The following is a 23,464-nucleotide window of genomic DNA, read 5'->3' as shown; positions in this document are numbered from 1 at the left end:
CATGACTGAAATCAAAGTTCTTAAGCCTGTCTCCTGATGCCATGGTTATTATTAGTTTATGAACTAATATATTGAAAGAGAGATACAAAACCCAAAGTGTTTTAAGTATTGTTTTCTACAAGGTTTTTCTTTCTGCCTTCCTTCCCACTTTTCCCCTCACACTCAAGTATTTTCTTTTTCTGGAGTGAATCTCTGCAACTCCTTTCTTTTATGCTTTACTTTGCATTTGAATGTTCAGGAATTTGGTGAGATGAATCTTTGAACTGTTTTCTCATAGTTGTATTGCCAAGTGAAGTCCTTTTGAAGAAAAGCAGAAAGATTACCTCATGTTTAACTGTTCCCTTCTTCACCTTTTAAAGGTTTGGAGACACCTCACTGCAAGAAGTAATTAACATGGAAAGCTTAGTGCGGTTGAATTCGTATTTTGAGCAGTTCAAGGAAGTTTTGCCTGATGATTGTAAGTATTGGATAATTAACAGCAAATCTGGTTCAACAGCAGTTCAGGCTGATGTTCTTGTTTGCTTGCTTCAAGTTAGGTGCTTATACATTGATGATAGGCCAGTGTCAGTAACCTCCAAGAAAAGATGTGACTCTAATTTAATACATTAGTACTAAGTAGAGTAGATTCAAGTGTCTTGAAGTTCAGTCTGATTAACTTTTTAAAATTTACTTTTGCATCTAAGTGGCATTACGTATTGTATAAACACAGGTAGGCAGTAAGAGGGGAAGGCAAAAACATGACAGGTCATAGCAGCAGCACTTCTGTGTGCAGTTTCTGGTCATTTTCTGTTGATGACCTGTACAGAGAGCAACTGACATTTTGGGGAACTCCTTAATCACTTTCCCTCTGCATATTTTTTGGCACTTGAATGAAATTGTTGTATCTGCAGCCAACAACAGAGAGGTCTAGAACCTGAAGGAGAGACAGTAGCTACAAGCTTGAACTTCACTTGCTACTTTTATGTCCTGCTCGCTACTGTATTTTGAGAAGGCAGTAGAATAAGCTGCCCCCCAAAATGGTGAGAATTCATTGATTTGTTATTAGTAGTACCAAACATCCTGTAAGCTAATTTCATGGGTTCCACAACTGCAGTTTATTGCAGGAATAGAAAATTTTGATGCAGCTTAGAGCTTCTTCTTTCTGATTGTTCACAATTGTGCATAATAATTTCTCTGAAATTTAGTTGCAAAATTTTAAACCGTGTTTTACTCTATGGTACTCTAGCATCAGATTTTCTTGTAAACTTCAGAAGTTAATCAGTTAACATTGATTTTTGTTCCACTTTTTTCACCATTCCTTCCTGTTTCTGTCCATAGTCTTTCTTAACATACTTCTCAGTCAGTTCCTTCCTCTACTTTTTGGTTTAGCTTGCTTTTTTTTTTTTTTTTTTTTTTTTTTTTTTTTTTTTTTTTTTTACTACAGTCCCTTTCCAGATTCTCAAGCCTCTTATGTTGATGTGGTCATCTGTTAGGTTTAGCCTTTTTCTTTAAACATTTTTTATTCTGCAGTCTATTTTCTGTCCTGTAATTTGTTCATTCTTTTCCATGGCTTTTGGATTCTGTTTTATCATTACACTTACTCTCCTCTATTTTTAAAGAGCACTGGTGCCACAGCTTCGAGCTTCTCATTTGCCAGTAAGACTTAGTCCTTATACCAAAGGTTTTTCCTCAAGCATCTTGAAGTTCTGAATAAAGCTGGAGACAGTGCTGGACAGGTGGCATTAACATGCACCTTAACAGTAAAGCAAAACAAAACAGTCTTGTGTCCACCTGCCTTTTCTCCCTCAGTCCGGTTACCTGTCATTACACTGAACTCCCTGCCACATGAGATGAATACCACTAAGGGGAAAAATCTGCCCTCTGCCTAAACTTCATTCAGCTTCACTGTTTGTCCTGGGTCAGTGCAGAAATATTTTTGCAATCCAGCTTGGATAAATGTTTTGTGGTTTCCCGAACTAAAACCTCATATACTACCCATGCAGAGACTTTTTAACACAGCCATTTTTTAACAGTGCATACCACCGTATTTATACAGTCACAGCTTTAGCTGGTGTCCTCTGTAGATAATCCTCAAAAAAAAAGAAAAAGACCTATTTAATACTTATTGTTGATTGTGAGAGACAATGTGTAGCACTTTGAGCATGTAGGCATGAGATGGCTGTTGAAAACACTCTGACATACTGAAAAATTTCAATAGCTTTATTTCCACTTACTGAAATATTAATAAATCAATTTTGGCAGTGTAGTGTCCTGTTGGAGTGTGTGTTTCTTGTAACCGAAAACTGCCTAGGCTGCAAATTGAATATGTGAGCTGAATATAAGCTGATACCTTCAGAGTTTCTGTGGAGATGTAGATGTTATCCTATCACCTCTGAGAGGGAATAATACAGTTACATGTTTATGCACAGTTCTGAGCAGTATGTCAAAGCAAGTATGTCCAGGACACACCAAACAAAACACTATACTGGTCTTTCTCCCTTTTTCCCCCTCTGTTACTATATTGCCATCACTATTCTGAATCTCTGAAGTTTTAAATAAACTGAATACATATTTCTAATAGAGTTTAATTAAACCTGGTTTGTTAGTGTTAGTAAGTAATTAAAAATTGGGTTAGTTTTAAGCTCTGATAGCTTCAAGAAAACATGACTGCCTTTCCAATGAACATATAGGAACACTTCTTGTTTAACTGATCTTTCTAAAAGTGTTGAATACGGATAAATAAGTAGAGTTGGTGTTGTTTCTATTATAGGTCTACCTCGATCTCGTAGTCAGACGTGCCTGCCTGAACTGTTAAGATTTCTGGGACAAAATGTACATGCAAGGAAAAATAAGAATGTTGATATCCTTTGGCAAGCTGCTGAGGTATTTATTAGTCTAAGCATTTTTGTATAGCTCAGTTGATTTTTTGTATATGTGTGTATTTTCCCCTTTTTTTACTGGTATGTTCAGATTTCATCATTTGCATGCATGTTGCTTGGAAATGCTGCCATGCTTCCCTGGCTATGGGGAGATAAAGAAAATGTTTTTATTTTCACATCAGTATTTTCCCTACAACACATGCAACAAAGTACTGCTGTACCAAAGTTGACAACTTTTGACATCACAGTCCTACAAAAGATTTGTATCTCTAAGGAGGAGAAATACGGGTGTGTTCTCTGATGGAAGGTTATACACGAGGAAGGAATGATGAATTTCATATCTCATTTCTAGATATGCCGCAGACTAAATGGTGTTCGGTTTACAAGCTGTAAAAGTGCCAAGGATAGGACTGCCATGTCGGTCACCCTGGAGCAGTGTCTGATCCTACAGCATGAACATGGAATGGCCCCACAGGTCTTTACCCAGGCTCTGGAGTGTATGAGGAGGTAAGAGATTGACTGTGTCCCTTATTCCTAAATGAGGAACCATGCAAACTGCAGAGGAGCAGTGGTGTCTGTTTCTATCAAAAGAAACAAAAAGAAAAATAAAGGTAGAAAACTGCAAAGCTGGCTGCTAGGATTCACCCCCCACTTGCTGCATGTATTAGTGCGTTTTATATGCTAAAGTTGGTGGTTACCAGATCTGCATCAGATGGGTTTTAGTTTTCAGTAGTGAATTGGAAGTTTTCAGAGAAGCATGTAAAAACACATTTTCAGTTAATGCTGAGCTTACAGAACAGGAAAGGGCTACTTCTCTGAAAATTGTTTACTGGGGTTGCCTTTACTGTCATAGTAGTGGGTTTCTTAGTTCTAGATCAGGCAAGTTTGTCCGAGGTGACTTGTATTTTGTTCTTTGAAACATAGACACCTGCAGTTTGCACTGGTTTGCCACCATGTATTCTTTAGCAGTGAAACACCTTGCTCACTGGGCAAAACGTTAGTGTGAGTGTTTCACAATACAGCACCCAAATTTCATCACAGCGTGTCAGTGTGCTGTTGTCATATCAATATAACGATGTTCTGTATTCTGAAGCAGCAGAGATGTTTGCAGAGTTAACAACTGTACTAAAAAAAATCTGTTTACTGTTGTTCAATGCCTTGTTTCAAGCACTGCTGGAAAACTCCGTAACTCACATACCAAAAGAAAGGATAAGAAATCTAGCTTTAGTCTTTATCAATGTAGTTCAACAATGCTGTTCAGTCCTGTTTTTCAACATTCACTCTTACTGAATGTACTGTACTGTGTGTCTTCTCACCAAATTCTCTAGAGTGTTCAATTCTCTTATCCTTTCTGTATGTTTTTGCTGTTTGACCCTTTCTTACTCTTCAGTAACTTAGAAGGAAAATGTCTCATATAGTAGTATTTCCAGCCTCTCACAGTAAAAATTTGTTTTTAATTTCTACATCTAACTGGATGTCAGTGGACTTTTTTTTTTTTTTTTTTTTTTTTTTTTTTCTGCATTTTTTGCTGGATCATTACACAGTTACTCCAGGACATGAAAACTGTGTATCCAGAGACCAGCTGAACCTTAGTATTAGAAATAAAGACAGCTTGGAACAGCTTTATGAGGGAGAAGTTACTGACTTAAAAATGGAGCTAAGTGTCTCTTAGATGTCTCATTATTTAAACTACACATGTTGACTTAGACACCTGAAACAAAAAAGCTTTGTTGCACAGGTTTAATAAAGCTGTTATTAAAACAGTTTAGTAAGTTTTGAATAAAAAATGAACAAGTATAATGCTAGAAATCTTGATAGGTTCTTTAAGTTGGTTACTGAGTTAATATTTTTTATTGCAGTCATGGTCACAGCAGAGACAGAGATTAATAATAACATTGTTTTGGACCATCAATTCAACTTAACACAAAATGAAATAAAACATTGACACAAGAAACACATAGCTTTATGTTGACCAACATTGGGATGTTGAAAGTGGGCCAGCTTAATCAAAACGTTTGGCTGACATGTTCTAGCAGCATCCGGAACTTGCTCTACTAGGTGAAAGATGTGTCATTTTCTTCTGTTAAATTGTTGACCAAGAGGGATTGTACAGAACAAATACTGAGTAGACCTGATGGAATACAAAGATTGGATGGGTTTTCATCAAGCCCATCACTCTTCCTCACATCTCATTGATTTTCAGGGTAGGATGTGATTTGTTGTTATTTTTCTCTTTAATACATTCTCCAATTCTATTCGGAAACAATGGCACAGAATTAACAAAGCTTGAGGAGACATATGGGATTACAAAACAAATATGTAGGAACCCAACTCCACCCAAAACCTTTTCAACATGGACAGGACGACCTGACCTAGATGACATATCCAGGAAGTGAAAGAGTTGCAATTTACTTTTAGGGCATTCAAAAAACTTCCTTTTTCTTTTAACTGCGACCTTTGATTTATGTAGCTGTACTACAAAAAGGAAGGCTTGGTTCAATCTTGAAGCCTTTTGAATTTTCTGGGCCAGTTGGAAGGTCAGGGAAGAAGTTGTGAGAGTCCAAGGCTTGAAGCATTTCAGCTCTTTGCTGGGAAGTTTCCAGAGAAGAAAAGCATCTTTGCTTACAGGATCCTTTTGCTGTATAGGCTGCAGTTTCCTTCAGGAAATATCCAGCTATTAGGTTGTGGGGTCCTCCATATGAATATCTGCCTGGCCTTGGTCCTTTCCATGGGCAGCAGGGGAATCTCTGCTCAGGTGCCTGGAGCACCTCCTGCCCTCTTCTCTAACTTCAATGATTGTAGGGTTGTTTCTGGCCCCCTTTTTTTTTTTTTTCCCCTTGCTTCTCACTTCCGTGCAATGATGAAAACACATTTTTAGTTGGGCCAATACACAGAATTGTTCCTGAATCTTGGAGAATAAACCGAAGCACTGCTGCCTTTTCATTCTTTTAAGCATACTGACAATACATCAGGTGTACAAAGTTTTCCTTGCCATCGTGAGAACTCTGGGGAACTGATTTTGTAATCTAAACCCAAAATTGCACTGGGCAGGTTACCTGAAGAAGCGAGTCCCCTGATAAGGCCCTCTGTGCTCAAAGCAACGTAGGAAGCAGGGGCATAACGAGATGGGCTTTGCAACCTCTTCCCTTCACACATGTACCTTGGGGCACTTCGTTGAAGTGTTTTGGGAAGTGTATTGATACACACTTGAATTCATTCTGAAGCTGAAAAACAAGCGGGTGGTTTGGGTGTTTTGTTTTTTATGTTCATATGTTGAGCAAGTAGTTAAGAGGTTAAAGTATTTCACTGCAGCTCACATGGAAAGATGTTTGAAAGGGTCAAATACGACAATGGTTATTCATGTTCAGCTTGCTTTTCAGAGCTCCACTTTTTTGCAGCATGCGGGAGCATGGCAGAGCAGCATGGGATATTGCTTGGTAATCTGAAAGAATGAACATGGAAAACCATTTATGTTCAACCTACATGTGTTTATTTTCGGTAGACTACAGTACTTCTTTCTTATTTTTCTCTTTTATTCTCTTTCCCTCTCCTTATATCTGTAATTGTGCTGATATATATTTTTGAGATGTTTTTCCACTCTTTCTTTACTTCATATTCTGGTTTTGTTGTGGCTTCTTCCATCTTTTTTTCATCTTCTTGACCACCTTGTGTTGCCATCTCTTTTTATACATTCATTTGCATGTCCGTCTTCCTTTCTGTTTTATTTTCCCTCCTCCCAACCTTCTTCCTTTTCACAGCATTGGAACACGGGAGGTAGTCACCCAGAAGAACTTGAGTGGCTTGGTGCCCATCCGAGATTTCAGACTAGATCCCAGCCTCCTCTACTCTATTCCTTTACTAGCTCTCAGCCCCAATTTACTGATTGTGTGGCTGTTCCTGAGCATAGCATACCTGGTGGCCAGATTACGTTGCAAGTGAAGATAAGGTTAAAATAAAAACAAAAACAAAACAACAACAAAAAAAATACCGCTTGAATGTGTATTGCCACTTGGTACCTGCTGGACAAAGGAATGTGTCATAGCATTGTCTGCCAAGAATTATTATTATGCCTTACAATTTTACGTTTCTATTGTACTAAACTGTAAATATACATCAAATTATTTTATCAAAAAGAATTGTATTGAAACTTTAAATTATTGTTCTGCTTTCAGTGCTTGTAACATAGTCTGACATTTGGCCTGTTACCTCGTTACTTTAGCCGGCCTGAAGATCTCTTACCAAATATAGTTTTGTGTTATTTGTTTCATGTATTCCAGAGAAAGGAACTCTGAAAAAAAATTTGTATCTTTTGTATATCAAAGGTGTATGCTAATCTTGCCTTTCATTTTTACGAGGTACGAAGAGAAAAATAAAAATATGGGTGGGGTTTATAAGAAATTATAAAAAAAATTATTTAAAGAAATAAACAAATTTCTACCTTCATTTCAAAGCATAATAGCCAAATTACATTATTACTATACAGTTTGTAGAACCATAGTCTTGTTCCTTTCTCATGGTTAAGTATGTGCCAGTAGACTAGTGTACCCGCTCCAAATGCAACTTGCGGTGCGCTGCATGCAGAATTACTCCATTATATTTGTAGATCTGCGTTTTGTAATGTATTAAAGACACAATGACTTGTGGTTAGGGAGAGTATGTAATCGGCAGAGCCTGCTAATGATCCATTATCAGTTTCAGGTGCTTTGTTGTATAACTCACTCTGGAACAGGGTCATTGTCATCCTGCTGAAGTTAGTCTTCAGTATTTCAGGCGAGAAAATGAAGCTATTAATTAGCTCCTTCATTTAGGTGGGTTCTAGGTTTTCCATTGGGCTTTGTGTTAATGACACTAGGCTGGAATATTATTGTTGTTTTCACTGTTAAGTGTTGGACAGCTTTAATAAATTATGATGTTGATAGGCGGTGACTTAGAGATAAATGAATTATGGTAAGTTAACGTTTATGTAAGTGGTGATACTAAAGAAACTTACCTAGCTTAGTCATGCAGAACGATGGTAGAAGAAATTTGATCACCATTTATATCTAACACCAACGTGGCAGATGCCTGTTTAAACTGAAGGGTTTTGTTGATGTAGTGGTCTGGAAGATCTTGTCAATAGCAATAGTTCATCAAAAACCTAACCTCATTTAACATAGTTTGCTAATTTCATAAAGGGATTTACTTTGCTTGGTGCCTGAGATGACAGAAAATTGGGCTTGATGACTTGAGAAGAACTCTTGTAGTACTGTGATTTCTGATTTCTACTATTACTGACTCGCTCAGAAAACATAGATAGCTGCAGCTTGTGTTGTTAATGTTAATAAACTTTGAAATCTCCTGAAAGAGGCAAGCTTTAAAAAAAATAAGAAATAAGATAAAATCAATTCCTGAATTTGGTAAAAATTCTGATTAATTAAAGTACATATTTACATTTGTGTCTTCATGAAATAAGACTGTACAGTACACTATCTCCTGGTATTTTTCTCACTATTCTTCAAATGCTGTTTTTAAAATAGGATAAAAAAAAAAAGCCCACAAAGACATCTATTTATTTCCTATTTATTTTTAATTTTAATGAACTTAGGCAAACCTTACTGTTGATGAGATTTCAAATAATAATATGGTGGTGATGGTCATTTCCACATCCTGTGCTGCTACCCAGTACCACTGCATCTTTGTACGAATCATTTCTTCTTTCTGATGAAGGCTGGTTCATTTGCTATGTGTACCAAAATCTATTTTTTCACACAGTGAAGGAATGTCAGGTTGCACTATAGCCTTGTTGTAGCAATGCATTGAATGTCCTGGGTTCAGTCTAACAAGATGTGAAAGTAACTGGAGCACCTCCACTGAACTCCCTGATACAATTAATCTGTTTTAAATAAAGTATGAAGCTTTGCTCGTGACTGTCATTAGGCAAGATTAGGCCTGAAGGCCACCCTGAAATGAATTTAGAAAGAAAGCCTCAACCCTTTGTAAACAACGTGTTGGGAAGGGGGTTCCTAAACTTCAATAGGGGCAAGTTTTTGGCTTTCTTTTTAGCTCGGTTTGTGCTTTCACTCAGGGTTTCAGATTTAAAACGCTGCAGTGCAGACTGCCCACGTGCCTCTGGCAGAACCATGGTACATGAAATGGTGTGAAACACATCTTTGTGTCTGAACGTGGTCAATAACCAGATGCAGTGGAACGGGTAATGAACAGGATGATCCACCTCCGACTGAAAATGCTCAGTCAGCATCCTGTTATGCTTTATTTAAGCTTGGTGGTTTCGTTACTACGCTGAAACATATTTTCTGCTAATTCTTGATTAATCTGTTTGTCTGCAGCAGCTGGGGAGGGTGTCTGTAAAACACAAAACAACGTCATAGAGACGGTGTCATAAGGTACAGTCCATTCTATAAAAGACCATCACAGAACACACTGTAGAGACAAATTTCAGACATAAACTGTTTCTTGGAATGAAAAGTTATGGGGCCAATGCTTTATGAAGCTAGGTGGTACATATGTAACAGAGCTACAGTGGGTTTAATTAACCAAAATCGGACGAACAATGAGCTCAGGAAGAGCAGAGAGCTTTCACACCGAACCAGGATCCAAACCCTCCTTTTAAAAGAAATGACTGCCATGTACCTGGTACCTGCTGCAGCCACCTCCAGGACAGGAGTAACAGGAGATTTCCACCATAAGATCGTGTACTGTACACTTGGTCATGAGCCTTTACTATTAAATGGTTGTTTAGGTTCCAGTTCTCTATCAGGGAAAGATGTTCTCATGCAAGCCTAATTTGATTTATAATATATATTTAAAACAGTGCTTCCTCTTTGTATGTCTGTTTTGGGTATAATCAAAGGAACTTTGATGTAGATTTACAATTGTAAAGAAGCCTTATAACTGGAATAGTTTTTTTATCGTAGCACAGGACCTCTTTGTAATGTGGGGCAGTTGCACCAAAACCTTGGGTAGAAGTTAAGCTCTATGTTCTGCACAGCTTTGTTTCATTGGGGTGATGGCTGCCAACGCAGCCAATCTCTTTTGCACCCACACAAAGCTGCTATTTCATGATTAAGATTTTTTTTTTTTTTTAAGTACGTTGGTTTTCAAGTCCATTTATGCATGCAGAGATAACTGGAAAGCCATTATTTTTGTATCAGCTCTAATCTTTAAGTAAGTTCTGATAACAGCGACATGCAGGGAACAAGAGAATTACTCTAAAGCTCCTTTGGAGAGATCAGCAATTTTCCTTTTTCAGCCTAATGTACTAATAAATTAGCAGAACTGCTTTTAAGCAATCTTTTGGGATCCCTTGTGCGATGAAGCGGCATGTGAACTCCACAACAGTATACCTGGAAATACATGAAACCTCCCTAAAAGAACTCTTTCAGTAGACGCACTGCTGCTTTTTAGAAATGCAAAACTAGCAACCAGACATAGCATGTGTCCATTCTGTGTGCTTCTTACTAGCATTGTATGATGAGTCATCATTTTTAATATTTGCAGTGGCAAATTAATTAAACGCTCATTAAATATAACCAACTTTTTTTTTTTAATGCTGTAAAATAACCAGTTCATTTCATCTTAGTTTAAGTCTTTTTTTTTTTTTCTTTTTCCTTTTTACTGCTGTCATTTTTTTGTGCTTGTTTTTTTTCCCCAGCGAGGGTTGTCGGCGAGAAAATACAATGAAGAATGTTGGATGTCGCAAGTATGCGTTTAATTCCCTGCAACTGAAGGCTTTCCCAAAGTATTACAGGCCTCCAGAAGGAACTTATGGAAAAGTTGAAACATAAGCATACCATGTCCTTTAATTGCTGTTCCATTAAAACGTGTGGATGCACTCTAGATTAACACCTGATTTTGTCATCCAGAAGAGATAAATAACCTTTTTGTACGTTTCACTAGGTTATACAGAGCATGTTACTTACCGAGTTGGGATCTGTAGTAACACTTATTCTGACACCTTAGCTTGAGAATAGTGTGATGACCGTGCCCATTTAAATAGCCTCCAGTGTATGTAAGATGACCAGATATTGTGCTACTCGATAACTACCTATCTGCGAAGCGCTAGGTACCTCCTGGATGGGCAAGGACTCTGCGAATGGCATTTAGGCAGCTGTTTCACACGACATCTTTTTATACTGAGTTGATGTGAGATTGAGCTTTTCATAAACTTTTTAAAACAGAGTAAAACTCAGAAGTTGTAAATAAAAAGGGACTGGACCCTAGGCAGTCTAATAACTGTAGAATGCATTGTTACAATCAAGGAGCAGGTGTTTAACTTTTAAAAATAATCAGCACAATAAAAGCCAGGAGACGAAATCGTTTCACTGTATATAGGATACCATCTTGATAAATGAAAATAACAATACATAAAAGGCATATGAGGTCTAGTTTCTAGTTCTGTCCAAATAAAGACAAATTCCTGTCATTTTCAGCACAAAAGGACTTTAGCAAACATCTTAAACCAGTTTTAAAAAGTGTTTTTCAAAAACATCATGATGCTTAACCATTGATGCCAGCAACAGTTCCCCCAGCCCTTCCCAACTCTAACATGTTGAGTACGTCTCATGGTACTGTAAATTATTTAACACATTTTTTATCCATGGCTTTTTATAATCGCTTCTGGATTGTAAGCATTAGTATGTCAGGGGGTCGCATTTTTTTGACTGATGTTTTTGTTTTTCAGTATCTGTCAATTTGAAAATGCTCAGAGTGCCCAGCACATCCCCGTTACTCCGTAACAAAAATTTATTTCTGGTATTTTAGGACTGTAAAAAATAGCTTTGCGTTCTACCTTACTGAATGTTCAGAATCATGTGTGGGCAGCATGACTATTTTCAGAATATTTCTGAAGAAGATAGCAATGTCCCGTTTTGGTAGAAAGTCATGTGCTAGTGCACAAGACCCTCAGATGTGCTCGAGCCTAAGACTAAGGCGATCAGTTTGATGGCATTTGATAAAAAATGTTCAACAGATCTCCTTGCAAATCATGTCCCAGAGAATGCCTTCGAAGATGAGATACCTTCTTAAAAAGCAGCTAAACATTAGGTTCCAAATTTTAACAGGATTAGATCATTCCCAGCTGGCTTCCTCCAGCCCGCTGTGCCCTCCCCCTCTTGGTTTCTAGAACAGCAAAATCTGGTCGTTTGCTCTTGTGAGAGTAGCAGCAGCCAGGTAAGTATATGGCTGGCTTCTTTCTCCCTCGCACTGATGTTTGTCTGTGCTGTCACTGCTCTATCAGTCATGTTCATTCTGCTCCCATACAGGTTTGGGGGTTTTAAGCCTAGCAGTTTTTGCATTTTGCTTTCTGCAGTCCAACACTGAGCAGCATGTCACCACGCCAGTTAAGAGAGTTCTGCTGAGCTAGGTCGTTACCATTACTTCAGTCTTTCTAGGAGAACAAAGCAAAAAAATTCTGTGCAAATTCACTGCTTTTCTAGCACCTGTCCTGAACAAACCATTTGTAGAAGAACAGTCCCTTGGAAACATTATGAACCTGTTCTCCAACTAATAAACGTGTTGCTTTTATTTTGGGGTTTTTGCAAATCTGTAAGCAAATATACAGTGGAAAAACTTTTCAGTGGGATTTATTTAGGCGTTATTCCATTAGTTCTGCTCAACCTTCAGTCCCTGGCCCGTTATTAAATGCTACATTTATTTTTGTATAAACTATACTCTTTGTATCCCTTAGTTTTTATGAGTTGATGATTTTATTTTGTATATTTCAAACATAGTTAATATTTTAAGTCCTGTATTGTTACACTAAAAACCTTCCAATGTTCTGCTTCAGAAGCAAATACCGAGAGGTCTGTTGTAACAATTAGCAGAGCCACTCTCTTAGGTTGTGGCCAGCAATCATTAGACCTACTCTAGAGCTTAGTGAGCCTTTATTTATTTTGTATACCAGTGTAATCAGAAAAAGTTCCCGAATTTTCTATATGCATGGTTTTCGCTCACCTTTTTAAAGTGGTGGCATACCGGTCTCAAGTATTGCATTATTTTGTTTAAAATATTCTGATTTTAGTACGCTTACATGTAAAACCTCATCGTCCAGCTAACGTTTTATATATACAACGGTGTCAGTACATGCACGTCAATGGCTTGTTTTAAAGGGCATCACGAAGAGTAAGATCTTGACCAGTTCATCGAAAAACTGTGAAACTTGAAATCCACATAGGAGACTTCACAGGGGTGAAGTAAGCTTTTCTGTTGCACAGGAGAGGCAAATTTAAGGATTACTGTAAAATGAAGTTCTGTCTAATGTTCTTTTTTGAGTAATTTTTTAAATTATAAAACATACAAAGGTAAAAAAAAAAAGTTGCCAAGTATGTTCTGTGTATGTTCTGTGAAAGTACCTACAGCACAGTTGCCTTTTGTTTCATTTATACATGTAAAATTATTGTATAATACAACATTGTTTTGTCCCAACACAATTGTATTTGCCAAGCTTTGTGCATTGAAATATTTTTATTTATTTGTTTTTGGGCAGTATTAATATATCATAAACATATGGCTACTGTTTTATATATTCTAGTTCATCCAACCCATGTATGCTGTAAATGTGCTAGTCTAGGATGAAAACCAATAAAGAACTGACAAGAATAACAGATGGTGGCTTACTTTTACTGCTTTGGGGGCAAATTAATCAGTGCTTTCAGGTTGCTTGGCTTGACGTGCTGTATCTGTTGGAGAATATATGAAATTGTGCATGGAGATATTTTTACACGGATGTGCAAGTTGGGAACTCCTCAGCCCTGCCGCTGTCAATTTTCTGCAGTGAAGTCAGGCACTGGTTCGTCCCGTGCAGACATGCCAGTCTGCAGCAACAGTTAAAGAAGTGGTGAGAGATTTGGGGTTTTGAGCTTGTTTCTTCTCCGTTAATCTTCTGTAACACCTTCCTGAGCTTCCTTCTCCATTTGGCACTCTTTCTTCCAGTAACAATTCCTCCTCTCTTCTTCAGTCAATGCATCCCCACAGCAGCTCTGGTAGTGATGCTGCTTTTCAGTAGGGATGGGCTGTTATTGTTGATTCTCATTTTGATATCAGATTAAATAAATTTCACGTGGGAGTGTAACAGACGATCATCCAAAGCATTCAGATTTCTATAAAATACAAAGAATAGAACATAAAAATTGAATTCTTCTGTCACTGAATGTTTGAGAACTGCCAAACATACTTTTATTTGTGTGAGAGAAGACTGATGGCCACAGATGGGAAATGAGTTCTATGGATTCGGTTTTCTGGTTACACAAAATAAAACAGTACCAGGAAAAAAACAAAAAACAAAAAACACCAAACTGATTTCATTAAGGATGCAGAAGGAGAAGATGCTTGACAGGTGGGATTTCCTAAATGGAATATACAAAATACATCTACATATGTGTGGGGGTATACATACATACATTAGTGTTTCGTGACTTTTCAACTGATGTCAAAAAAAGTATCTGCCAGTGTTCATTTTAATTTAAAATAATCAAAATCCTACAAAAGAGACATTTGGGGTTTTCATCCGTACTCATAGCAATGACAAACACTGGGGTTTGTGGGTCTGCAGAACAGAGCGGGTTCCCACGTTGCCATGAGTTTGGTTAATTGATGCTTTCAAGCTGGGGGTATTGGCTAGTGCTCGACTCGCCGGAGCCACCCGGGGTACCTGCAGTGATAAGGGCACGTCCTGAGGTTATCACCACCGCAACGAGGAGCTGCTGAGAGCAGCACTGACTGCAGCCCAGACTGAATCACTTGGTCTGGAGTCAGTTGCTGCCCGTCAGGCTCCTGAGGAGTTTCATTATTCATAAAGTTGAAGAGTTCAAAGGAGAGAGATGGAGAAGACCCATCCTGCAGAGGCTAATGGTAAAGGAATTATCCGGGACATGAACACTGTGGTGGAAAGCAGTGATCTGGGGTGGGAAGGTGTTTGTTTGCTCGGCTCTGTCATTGGGGACACCACAAATCTCTTCTGCTGAGCCTGCACATAGGTTCCTGGCAAAAACCTTTGTTGGGAGGAATGAAATAATTTCCATTTGGCTGGGGGGGAGAAGGAGCAACGTTTCAGAAAGTTCCCAATCTATATGAATTAAAATTTTAATGATGATCAATATGGAACTGGGGCATAAAGCAGTTGCTTATCCACATGGTCTCCAGATCAGACCTGGTTCTGGCGACTAAGATGTACGCTTAATTGCTGCTACTGCATACAAAGTCATAAAGCTTCTCCAACATGCACATCAATGCTGCAGTAAAATCTTATTGCTGCCTACGACTCACATGAGTTGTGCCTACTTACCAGTACAATGCAGAGAAAAGCTGCTCAACTCTTAGGCTTTAAAGCAAGTCAGGATGGGTGAGGTTTGTCAATTTATTGATGACATGTAATTAACCATCCATCAGTGAATATGTTCAGAATCAGCGTGAGCAGTACAGAAGATAAACAACAATCTCAGACACTTATAAAGTCTTCCTGGACACCTGAAAATGTCTAAGTACCCTTCTGTAACTAATTATAAACATTTCACAGCTTTGCATGTGTGACTCCTTTACAGCCACACGGGTTACACGTGTGCACCCCAGTCCCCCGTGTGGTGCGTGCCCCCTTCTTTGCCCACTCCTCCAGGGAAGGAGGCTGCAGCTGCAGCAGCTCCACATCAGAGAATCATCGAATGGTTTGGGTTGGAAGGGACCTTAAAGCCCACCCTGTGCCATGGGCAGGGACACCTCCCACCAGCCCAGGTTGCCCAAAGCCCCATCCAGCCTGGCCTTGAACATCTCCAGGGATGGGGCAGCCACAGCTTCTCTGGGCAGCCTGTGCCAGGGCCTCAACACCCTCTGGGTGAAGAATTTCTTCTGAATATCTCATCTAAATCTACCCTCTTTTAGTTTAAAGCCATTTCCCCTTATCCTGTCATTATCTGACTGGATATCCGACACATTTTCCCCCATGTCAGACTCACAATGCTCGGTGTTGGTACCTCTGCATTTCAGAAAGCTTGCCTTAAGATGCTCTGCAAAGCATAAGGAAGTGAAAACTATCTAGTGTTACAAAGGGGAAGATGAAGACTCATTGAAGGAGGATGGAAGACTTATTTGGCCTGCCTTCAAGTCTCAAGAGAAAAAAAAATAAGGAAAAAAAAAAAGGGAAGTGTTCCTTTTTGTTGTTGTTGTTTTATTTTGTTTTGAATTTATGCATATCTAAATTTTGTTTGGTTCCCTAACGCCAGCTGAATCAGAAGGTGAAATTTGCATTTCATCCTCAGCTCTGTGCTCTAATTGCTCAGTTACTCACGGTGTCCTGTTTGCTGTCTGCCCCTCTGCTCCTTGGTGCCCCACTCCTCCTCTCCAGATACTTTTTGCGGCTCTGCTGCATGCACCTGTAGCAGGGGCTGCTGGAAGCTGAGCTTTTCTTTTTCTCTTACCTATTATTTCCCAATATTAGGGTTTGAGTGTGTGGAAAACGCCTCTAATTTGTAATCCCATGGCAGGGTTGTTCCCCAGGACACAGGGCCCTGCTGGGGCCTGGTTACAGCCGTGGAGCTACCATGCGTGTTGTGGGTGCTGCAGGGGGGCCTACACAGCTCCAGGGCTGCCTAATTAAATGGGCGGGTCATCAGTATATTTATGCAGCCAGCCAGAGTCAAGACTTACTGACCTAAACGACGAAACCCCTCAAAATGCCTGTTTTGAGGCCTAGTGTCCTATCGCAGACAGCAGCTGCTAACTTCTGGCCCTGAAAGGATGGAGTAAGCACAGCCTGGGGTTTCCAGGTGTGTTTGTACAATATTTTTGTGACTTGTGTTTTAGGAAACACCTACCCTCTTCTTCATTTATTTCTCTTGGGGCTCTCATCATCTGAACCTCAGAGGAGAAGGATTGTGGGGTTTATGCAGTTCACGCATGGAGTACTGGAATTAACCCATAATGAGCTTGTCATTATGGCAGAGGTAGTTAACTAGAAAGTTGATGTCTTGTAAGCCAGAATTTTTAGGTGATTTTGTTTGTATTTTACTGATTCTGATCCTGTCTACTGCCAGATTATGGATCTAGGCAGACATTAATCTGCTTATTGTTCCTGTTTTGGTATTGTAAAGCAAGGGTAGGAGTTGTTTAAAGAACACAGGGCTCTTGAATAGTGGCACTAAAAGTGCAGGAAGGAAAACTTTTGAACTCCTGGCAGCTTCATAAGACTGATCAAGGAGAAGCCTTCGCTGTTGTGGAAAAGTAGAAAAGAAGGGCAGACTCATCAAAAGTGCTTAAACTGAGGGTATTTTTTTGCTTATATGTGTTTGCTCTTTTCTTTAGTCACTACTTAAGCCATCAGAAACCTTGCTACGAAGGTGAGCTGTTGTGAGGGGGCTGTGTTCTGCATGGGGCTCTTTGGATCTTAGTAAGGTATGACAGCAAGCGGCATAACAAACTTCACCATTTTTGCTAAAACAGAATTAAAAAAAAAAAAAAAGGATAGTAGCTAGGCAGTAAATCTCATGTCTCATCAGGTGCTGGAAACCCTGTTTTAGTGCAGCATTGGGTTAGGCTGGATGAACCCTCAGGGCTCCCCTAGAAGCAGGCCAAATGACTGGGGCCACGGCAGAAACTACTGCCTTGGGGACTTGAGCAAAAATGCCAAATAATGGCATAAAGTACCTTGGGTAGGAGTGTAGAATGGAGGTATTTGGGGTGAATTGGAGGAGCTGAGTGTCTTGAACGAAATAAACATGGGAAGAATTTTGCTACGTGAGCAGATGTAGAAGAAAAGATACCAAAAGCATGTAAAATGGGGGAGAAAGAAAAGTGCTTCGTTTGTTGAGAGTTTGAATAAATACTAAAATAAAAATAATAACTTTAGGCTTGCCTAGCATGTTGGGATACTATGCCTGAAGAGAAGTAAAAGCCTAGAAAACTAACCAGGTGCCTTAATGTGTGGACCTCCACACTTTCACCACTGAACTGTAAGAGCTGTATACTGCCCCATGTACAACTTGTCAACCCAAAATGCTGCTGCTAGCGCTGAGGCTTTTTTTTTATTTTTTTAAGGTGTCAAGAAAAAATCATAGAGGAAATTTTTAAGGCCAGCTGGAATTGCTGTGATCTCCTGAGTGCCATTTGTAGCCACACAGGGGTGCTGTTTATCTAAATATTAGGACTGTAATTTGCCACTGGGTAGAGAGAGGGAAGTGCATGATTAATATTTATTGAATTAAGAAAAATGTTTTCCACTTTGCTGTTTTAATCAGAATTCACAAAATGCTTCAGGATTTATTTTTTTTTCCATCTGTGGGTTAATAATGCTGTATTGACCAAATCTGTGATTTTTTTTATGAGGACACTCCATTTTAATTAAAAACAAACAAACAAAACAACAGCAAAGCAAGCAAAGCAAAGCACTGTCCATTTTCTAAAACTGGCCTTACTGCTGTAATAACAGCATTATAGGGCTTTTTGCTTGCAGTAGATCAGTCAGTGGCACTAAGGCAGCATGCCCTGGGCTGCACCCTCATTCCCAGTACCTGACACCACAGGTTAAGGCTCCCTGCCAGTGCCCAGGTCCCACATTTGCACATCTGAAGCTAAGCTCTGAGTACAGGTGAGGCTGTCCTGTGCACTGCTTGTAGTAGTGCAGAGGTTGGGTTGTGTTACAGCTGAGACGAGCTACCCTTTTGAAGTATATCTCCAGACCATTGGGTTTGGCCGCTTCAAAGAAGGGAACCTTCTTTCAGTCCTCCTTTCCGTCCTCCCATCCTAACATGTGCATAATGTCTGAATTTATTACTAACTAAATTTCTAAATTAAATACAGCCAAACTATTTTCTTCCATCTTTTTTTTTTTTTTTTTTTTTTTTTTTTCTTCCCCACTCAGGTTATTGCAAAGCATGAAGCTATTTCCATTCTGCCATGACCTTTGGTTGCTTAACCGAGGCACTCAGCCTTTATCCTACTGCTGTCTGCTGAACCTCCATTAACTTCCACCCACCCCCAAAAACTGGAGGCCGAGTTGTCAGCCACAGCAGGGCCCTGACAGGCAGGCAGACGTGAGTCAGAGCTGGCAGCCAGCCCCGCATCAGACGCTCACAGGAAGAAACCTCCATGTGGCTGGTTTGCTGTGGGATGCGAGTGAGTAGTCCTGGGGGCTGGCATGGTCCTGTTAGATCCCTGCTCTGTACAGCACAACAGGAATTTCCCCGCGAGTCGTAAGCTGAGTCATACCCACTTCGTGTAGAAATGGGTTATTGCGTAGTTTTTAGGGACTTTCTTCATTGCCAGACTCTAATCTCAGCAGAATTTTATTGGTAACTTGACTGCTGAAGGAGGGGACATGCTCTGCGGACCAGGAACTGAAGGGGCTAAAAGGTCTTTCCCTTCCCCCAGAGCCAACAGCAGCCAGTGAAGCTGCTTCCCAAGGAGCATTTTAGTCTCCCATCTGGTACCAGTATTCCCCTGTTGAATGACTAAGCCAGCCCCCGAGCTTCTGCCATTTTCCTGCGTTGCCATAAAACTGGTTGCCCCTTTGCCTAGTGAATATCGTCTTCCCCTGGTATTTGATATTTGTCCCCTGGTAGACATGCTGCACAGCAATTTTCTTGTAACTAATCCAAAACAATCTCATGCCACTTCTTGTAGCCCCATACCACTTTTTTTTTTTTTTTTTTTTTTTACCTTTTTTTTTTTTTTTTCTCCTCCCTGGGAATATTGCCTTAGCCCCCAAATTAGAAACAGACAGCCTGTGCCAGGGAGCTGGGTTTGTTCAGCCTGGAGGAGGCTCAGGGGCAACCTTATTGCTCTCTACAGGTACCTTAAAGGAGGCTGTAGCGAGGTGGGGGTTGGTCTGTTCTCCCACATGCCTGGTGACAGGACGAGGGGGAATGGGCTAAAGTTGTGCCAGGGGAGGTTTAGGTTGGATGTTAGGAAGAACTTCTTTACCGAAAGAGTTGTTAGACATTGGAACAGGCTGCCCAGGGGAGTGGTGGAGTCACCATCCCTGGAGGCCCTTAAAAGATGTTTAGATGTAGAGCTTAGGGATATGGTTTAGTGGAGGACTGTTAGTGTTAGGTCAGAGGTCGGACTCGATGATCTTGAGGTCTCTTCCAACCTAGAAATTCTGTGATTCTGTGATTGGACGGTCCTGTGTGGACCTAGGAGCTGCACTCAATGATCCTCATGGGTCCCTTCCAACTCAGGAGAGCCTAGTATTCTATGTGCGGATGGCTTTTCACTCTCCCTCTATGTAGTTCTGCAACGTTCACCACGAGATGTTCTTTTCACCTTGATCATTTACCCCAAAGCAATTCAAGAAATCGCATTTCTATCTGAAGGAATAAGAGCAAGTATGTTTTGCGTCACATATGAAAAGAAGATGCAATTTGTCACTGGTTTAGGGAGCTTGTGTGTGACATGCTAAGCCTTCTCATGTCCAAGAGCTGCAAGGACCTTCACCCAAACCTAGAGATGCGAGGCCAGGGGGATTGCTGTGATGCGTCTGTGACGCCGGTGACAGCACAAAGGACGGGTCACAGTGCGGAGGCTGTCATCAGGGCCAGCAGCAGGCAGCGCCACCCCACTGTGGCCTGGGCCGTCGGTGAGTGCAGCTCGCACCTCCTGCTGGCTATGGCTCGCCTGATCTTCCTCGCCCTGGCTGTGCTGGGCATTGCCCAGAAGCCGTGGTTGCTGGATGATCACATGGATGCGGATACGCACGAGAGAATGCAAGAGCATGCAGAGCAGCTGAGTCAGGGCATGGCTCAGCTGCTGCGAGAGATGGAGCAGCAGAGACTGGAGCAGAGTCAGGGGGTCCTGGGAGCTCTGCTCTTCACTGCCTTGCAGCAGTGGCACCTCTGGGCCTTGCTTGACCTCCTTGTGCTGCTCTTTGGGCTCTGCCGCTGGCTCAAGACAAGGAGCCGTGAGCCGGGCAGCCGCAGCAAGCAGGGCAGCTCTGCAAGAAAGAAGGAGGAGAACGGTGATGCGGACTAAGACGGTGACTCGCACGACACCTGGCATCTGGGCAGGGTTTGGGCTGATTGCAGCCAGTGGCCAGTGCCGTCCATGGCTGACAAGTGCAAGGTGGTGGAGGAGCTGGTGGACGAACTTCTTGGGGCCTGTCGAGGACTCTGCAGCAAGTGTCCCTTCAAGCCACAGCTGCAGCCGGCCATCGGCCTGGGCTGCCTCTCCGAAGGCTGCAGTGCCCGCCAAGACGCCGTCGTCTACCGCCTGCTCGTGCCCCTGAGGCCTCCCCCTGGACACGCCTTCCACCCAGAACTCGGCGCCATGGGGAAGAGAGCAACGAGGAAGCCCGGGCTGCGTGTGGACCTGCAGTGCACCTGCGTGAGGGAGCGGCTGCTGGGGGACATGCTGTGCTTCCTCCACCACTCCGAGGACGAGCTGAGCAGAAGCCAGGAACCCAGCCTCCTACACACCCTCTGCACGGGCTCCTACCTCAATGTGGAGGAAACCACGCGCTGGTTCCAGGACCTGGTGCAAGCAGCCTGGCAGCTTCTGCCGCGCTCGCGCCACTGCCGCCTGACACTGCTGCCCTCCCGCCGCTCCTGTAAGATCAAGCTGGCCAACGCCTCCAAGAGCACCGTCTCCATCGAGATCACACTTGGGGTGCAGATAGATGGCTCGGACAGCTTCCTGAGTCTGCAGTAGGCCGCGCACAGCGTCGGCTGCAGCCCGGCGCAGCCACACAACACCACTTTCTCGAGCAGCGCAACACAGACACCTGTGCGCAGCCGGGCACTGACCAGCCAGACCCTTGGGCAGACTCCATTCCATCCAGGAGCTTCAGCCCATGCAGATGCCAATAAACTGCTTGTGTTAACATCCACTCTGTGTGTGACTGTCTGTGCAGCACTTTGGGGGGAGGAATGCAGGCATTGCCCTGCTCCAGCAAGGCCAGCTAGAGCAGGCTGCCCAAGGCTGAGCCCAAGATGTGCTAATTCCAGGCCTGTCAGGCTCGCCTCAGGGCCAGCTAAACCTGTGGAGAAAGTTCTTCTAGGAGTCACTGAAAAACACCTGAAAGACACTGTAGTCCTCAGTCCTAGACAACACAAGTTCCTGAGGGAGAAATCCTGCTTAACAAACTTCTTTGCCTTTTACAACGAGCTTTCCCATCTAGTTGACCTAGGGAAGCCAGCTGAGGTCATCTTTTGGGATTTCAGCCAAGCTTTGGATACCGCTTCACGTACTATACTGCTGGGCAAAACGTTGCGCCCATAGCTAGATCAACGCATAGTATGATGGGTGAACAATTGGCTGAAGGCTCAGGCTCAAAGGGTTATGGCAAATGGGGTTCCATCAGGCTGATGGCCAGCCACTAGTGGGGTTGGCCAGGGCCCCATTTTCGGTCCACTTCTCTTCAGTGTTTTACATAAACGACTTGGGTGCAGGACTTGAAAGTGTTTTGAGTAGGCGACACTAAAAGTGTGACGCTGAACTGGGAGGCACCGTCGACTCCCTCAAGGGTAGAGCGGCCTTGCAGGGAGATCGTGACAGACTTGAGTGCCGGGCAGTCATCAACTGTATGAAGTTCAACAAGAGCAAGTGCTGGACTCTGCCCCCGGGAAGGGGCAATCCTGAATATACATGCAGACTGGGGGATGAGAGGCTGCATGCAGAGCAGCCCACAGCAAAGGGGGTTCTGGTCCAGGGCAAGTTGAATAGGAGTCAGCAGTTTGGGGCACTGCAGTAGAAGGAGGGTACAAAAAGAAAAAAAGGATCGAGTATCCAAAGGAGGCCAACAAAGATGGTGAAGGGTCTAGAGGGGAAAACTTGAGGAGCAGCTGAGGTAACTTGGGTTGTTGAGCTTAGACAAGAGAAGGCTGAGGAGCGACCTCGTCGCCGTCTCCTGCTTCCTCAAGATGGGAGCGGAAGGCGGTGGTGCTGACTTCTCCTCTGGTGAGCAGCACTAGGACCCAAGGGAACGGCACGGAGTTGCGACAGGAGAGGTTGGGGCTGGGTGTGAGGAAACCGTTCTTCTCTGGGAGGGTGGTCAGGCACTGGAAAAGGCTTCCCAGGGAACTGCTCACAGCACCAAGTCTGCTGCAATTCAAGAGGCATTCGGGCAATGCTCTCAGACGTGGGGCTTGATAGTTGGTCTGTCAGCCTGACCCTACCCGTAGGGAAGTCTGCTGCCTCCCTGGGGCCAGGGTCAGGGCCGTTGCCCTTATTGCTCTCTACAGGTACCTTAATGGAGACTGTAGCGAGATGGGGGTTGGTCTGTTCTCCCACGTGCCTGGTGACAGGACTAGGGGAAATGGGCTAAAGTTGCACCAGGGGTGTTTTAGGCTGGATATTAGGAAGAACTTCTTTACCGAAAGAGTTGTGAGGCATTGGAATGGGCTGCCCAGGGGAGTGGTGGAGTCACCATCCCTGGAGGTCTTTAAAAATGTTTAGGTGTAGAGCTTAGGGATATGGTTTAGTGGAGGACTGTTAGTGTCAGGTCGGAGGTTGAACTCAATGATCTTGAGGTCTCTTCCAACCTCCTCACCCTAGGCATCCTCCTGGGAACACTTGCTACCTCTTCCTCATCCACCGGTCTCTTGAGCTCTAGGGCCTCAAACCTGTTGCGTAAGAATCTGTGATTCTTGCCTAGAGGCAGCTAGGCAGCCCCACCCCCAGGCAATGTC

The 23,464-nt window shown here is 42.2% G+C and overlaps 1 protein-coding gene across 13 annotated transcripts in view; it reads left to right on the top strand.

Moving 5' to 3' along the window:
* The window catches only part of INPP4A (inositol polyphosphate-4-phosphatase type I A), a 110,627-nt gene extending 97,168 nt beyond the window's left edge, over positions 1–13,459 (top strand). For 6 of the 13 annotated variants that reach the window (XM_032183085.1, XM_032183091.1, XM_032183137.1 and 3 more), the window contains 4 exons: positions 360–457; positions 2,750–2,862; positions 3,211–3,365; positions 10,510–13,459. In XM_032183085.1, coding sequence (XP_032038976.1) covers positions 360–457; positions 2,750–2,862; positions 3,211–3,365; positions 10,510–10,642 — 499 coding nt within the window. In that variant the 3' untranslated portion in view covers positions 10,643–13,459. Of the gene's footprint in view, positions 1–359; positions 458–2,749; positions 2,863–3,210; positions 3,366–6,616; positions 10,482–10,509 lie in introns of those variants that run through there. The other 7 variants (XM_032183099.1, XM_032183124.1, XM_032183116.1 and 4 more) reach the window with 2 other exon arrangements.
* Positions 13,460–23,464: the final 10,005 nt, after the last annotated feature.

This window comes from Aythya fuligula, chromosome 1 (genome assembly GCF_009819795.1).
Source record: "Aythya fuligula isolate bAytFul2 chromosome 1, bAytFul2.pri, whole genome shotgun sequence".
Classification (NCBI taxonomy): Eukaryota; Metazoa; Chordata; class Aves; order Anseriformes; family Anatidae; genus Aythya; species Aythya fuligula.
This window is presented reverse-complemented; position numbering and strand designations above follow the sequence as displayed.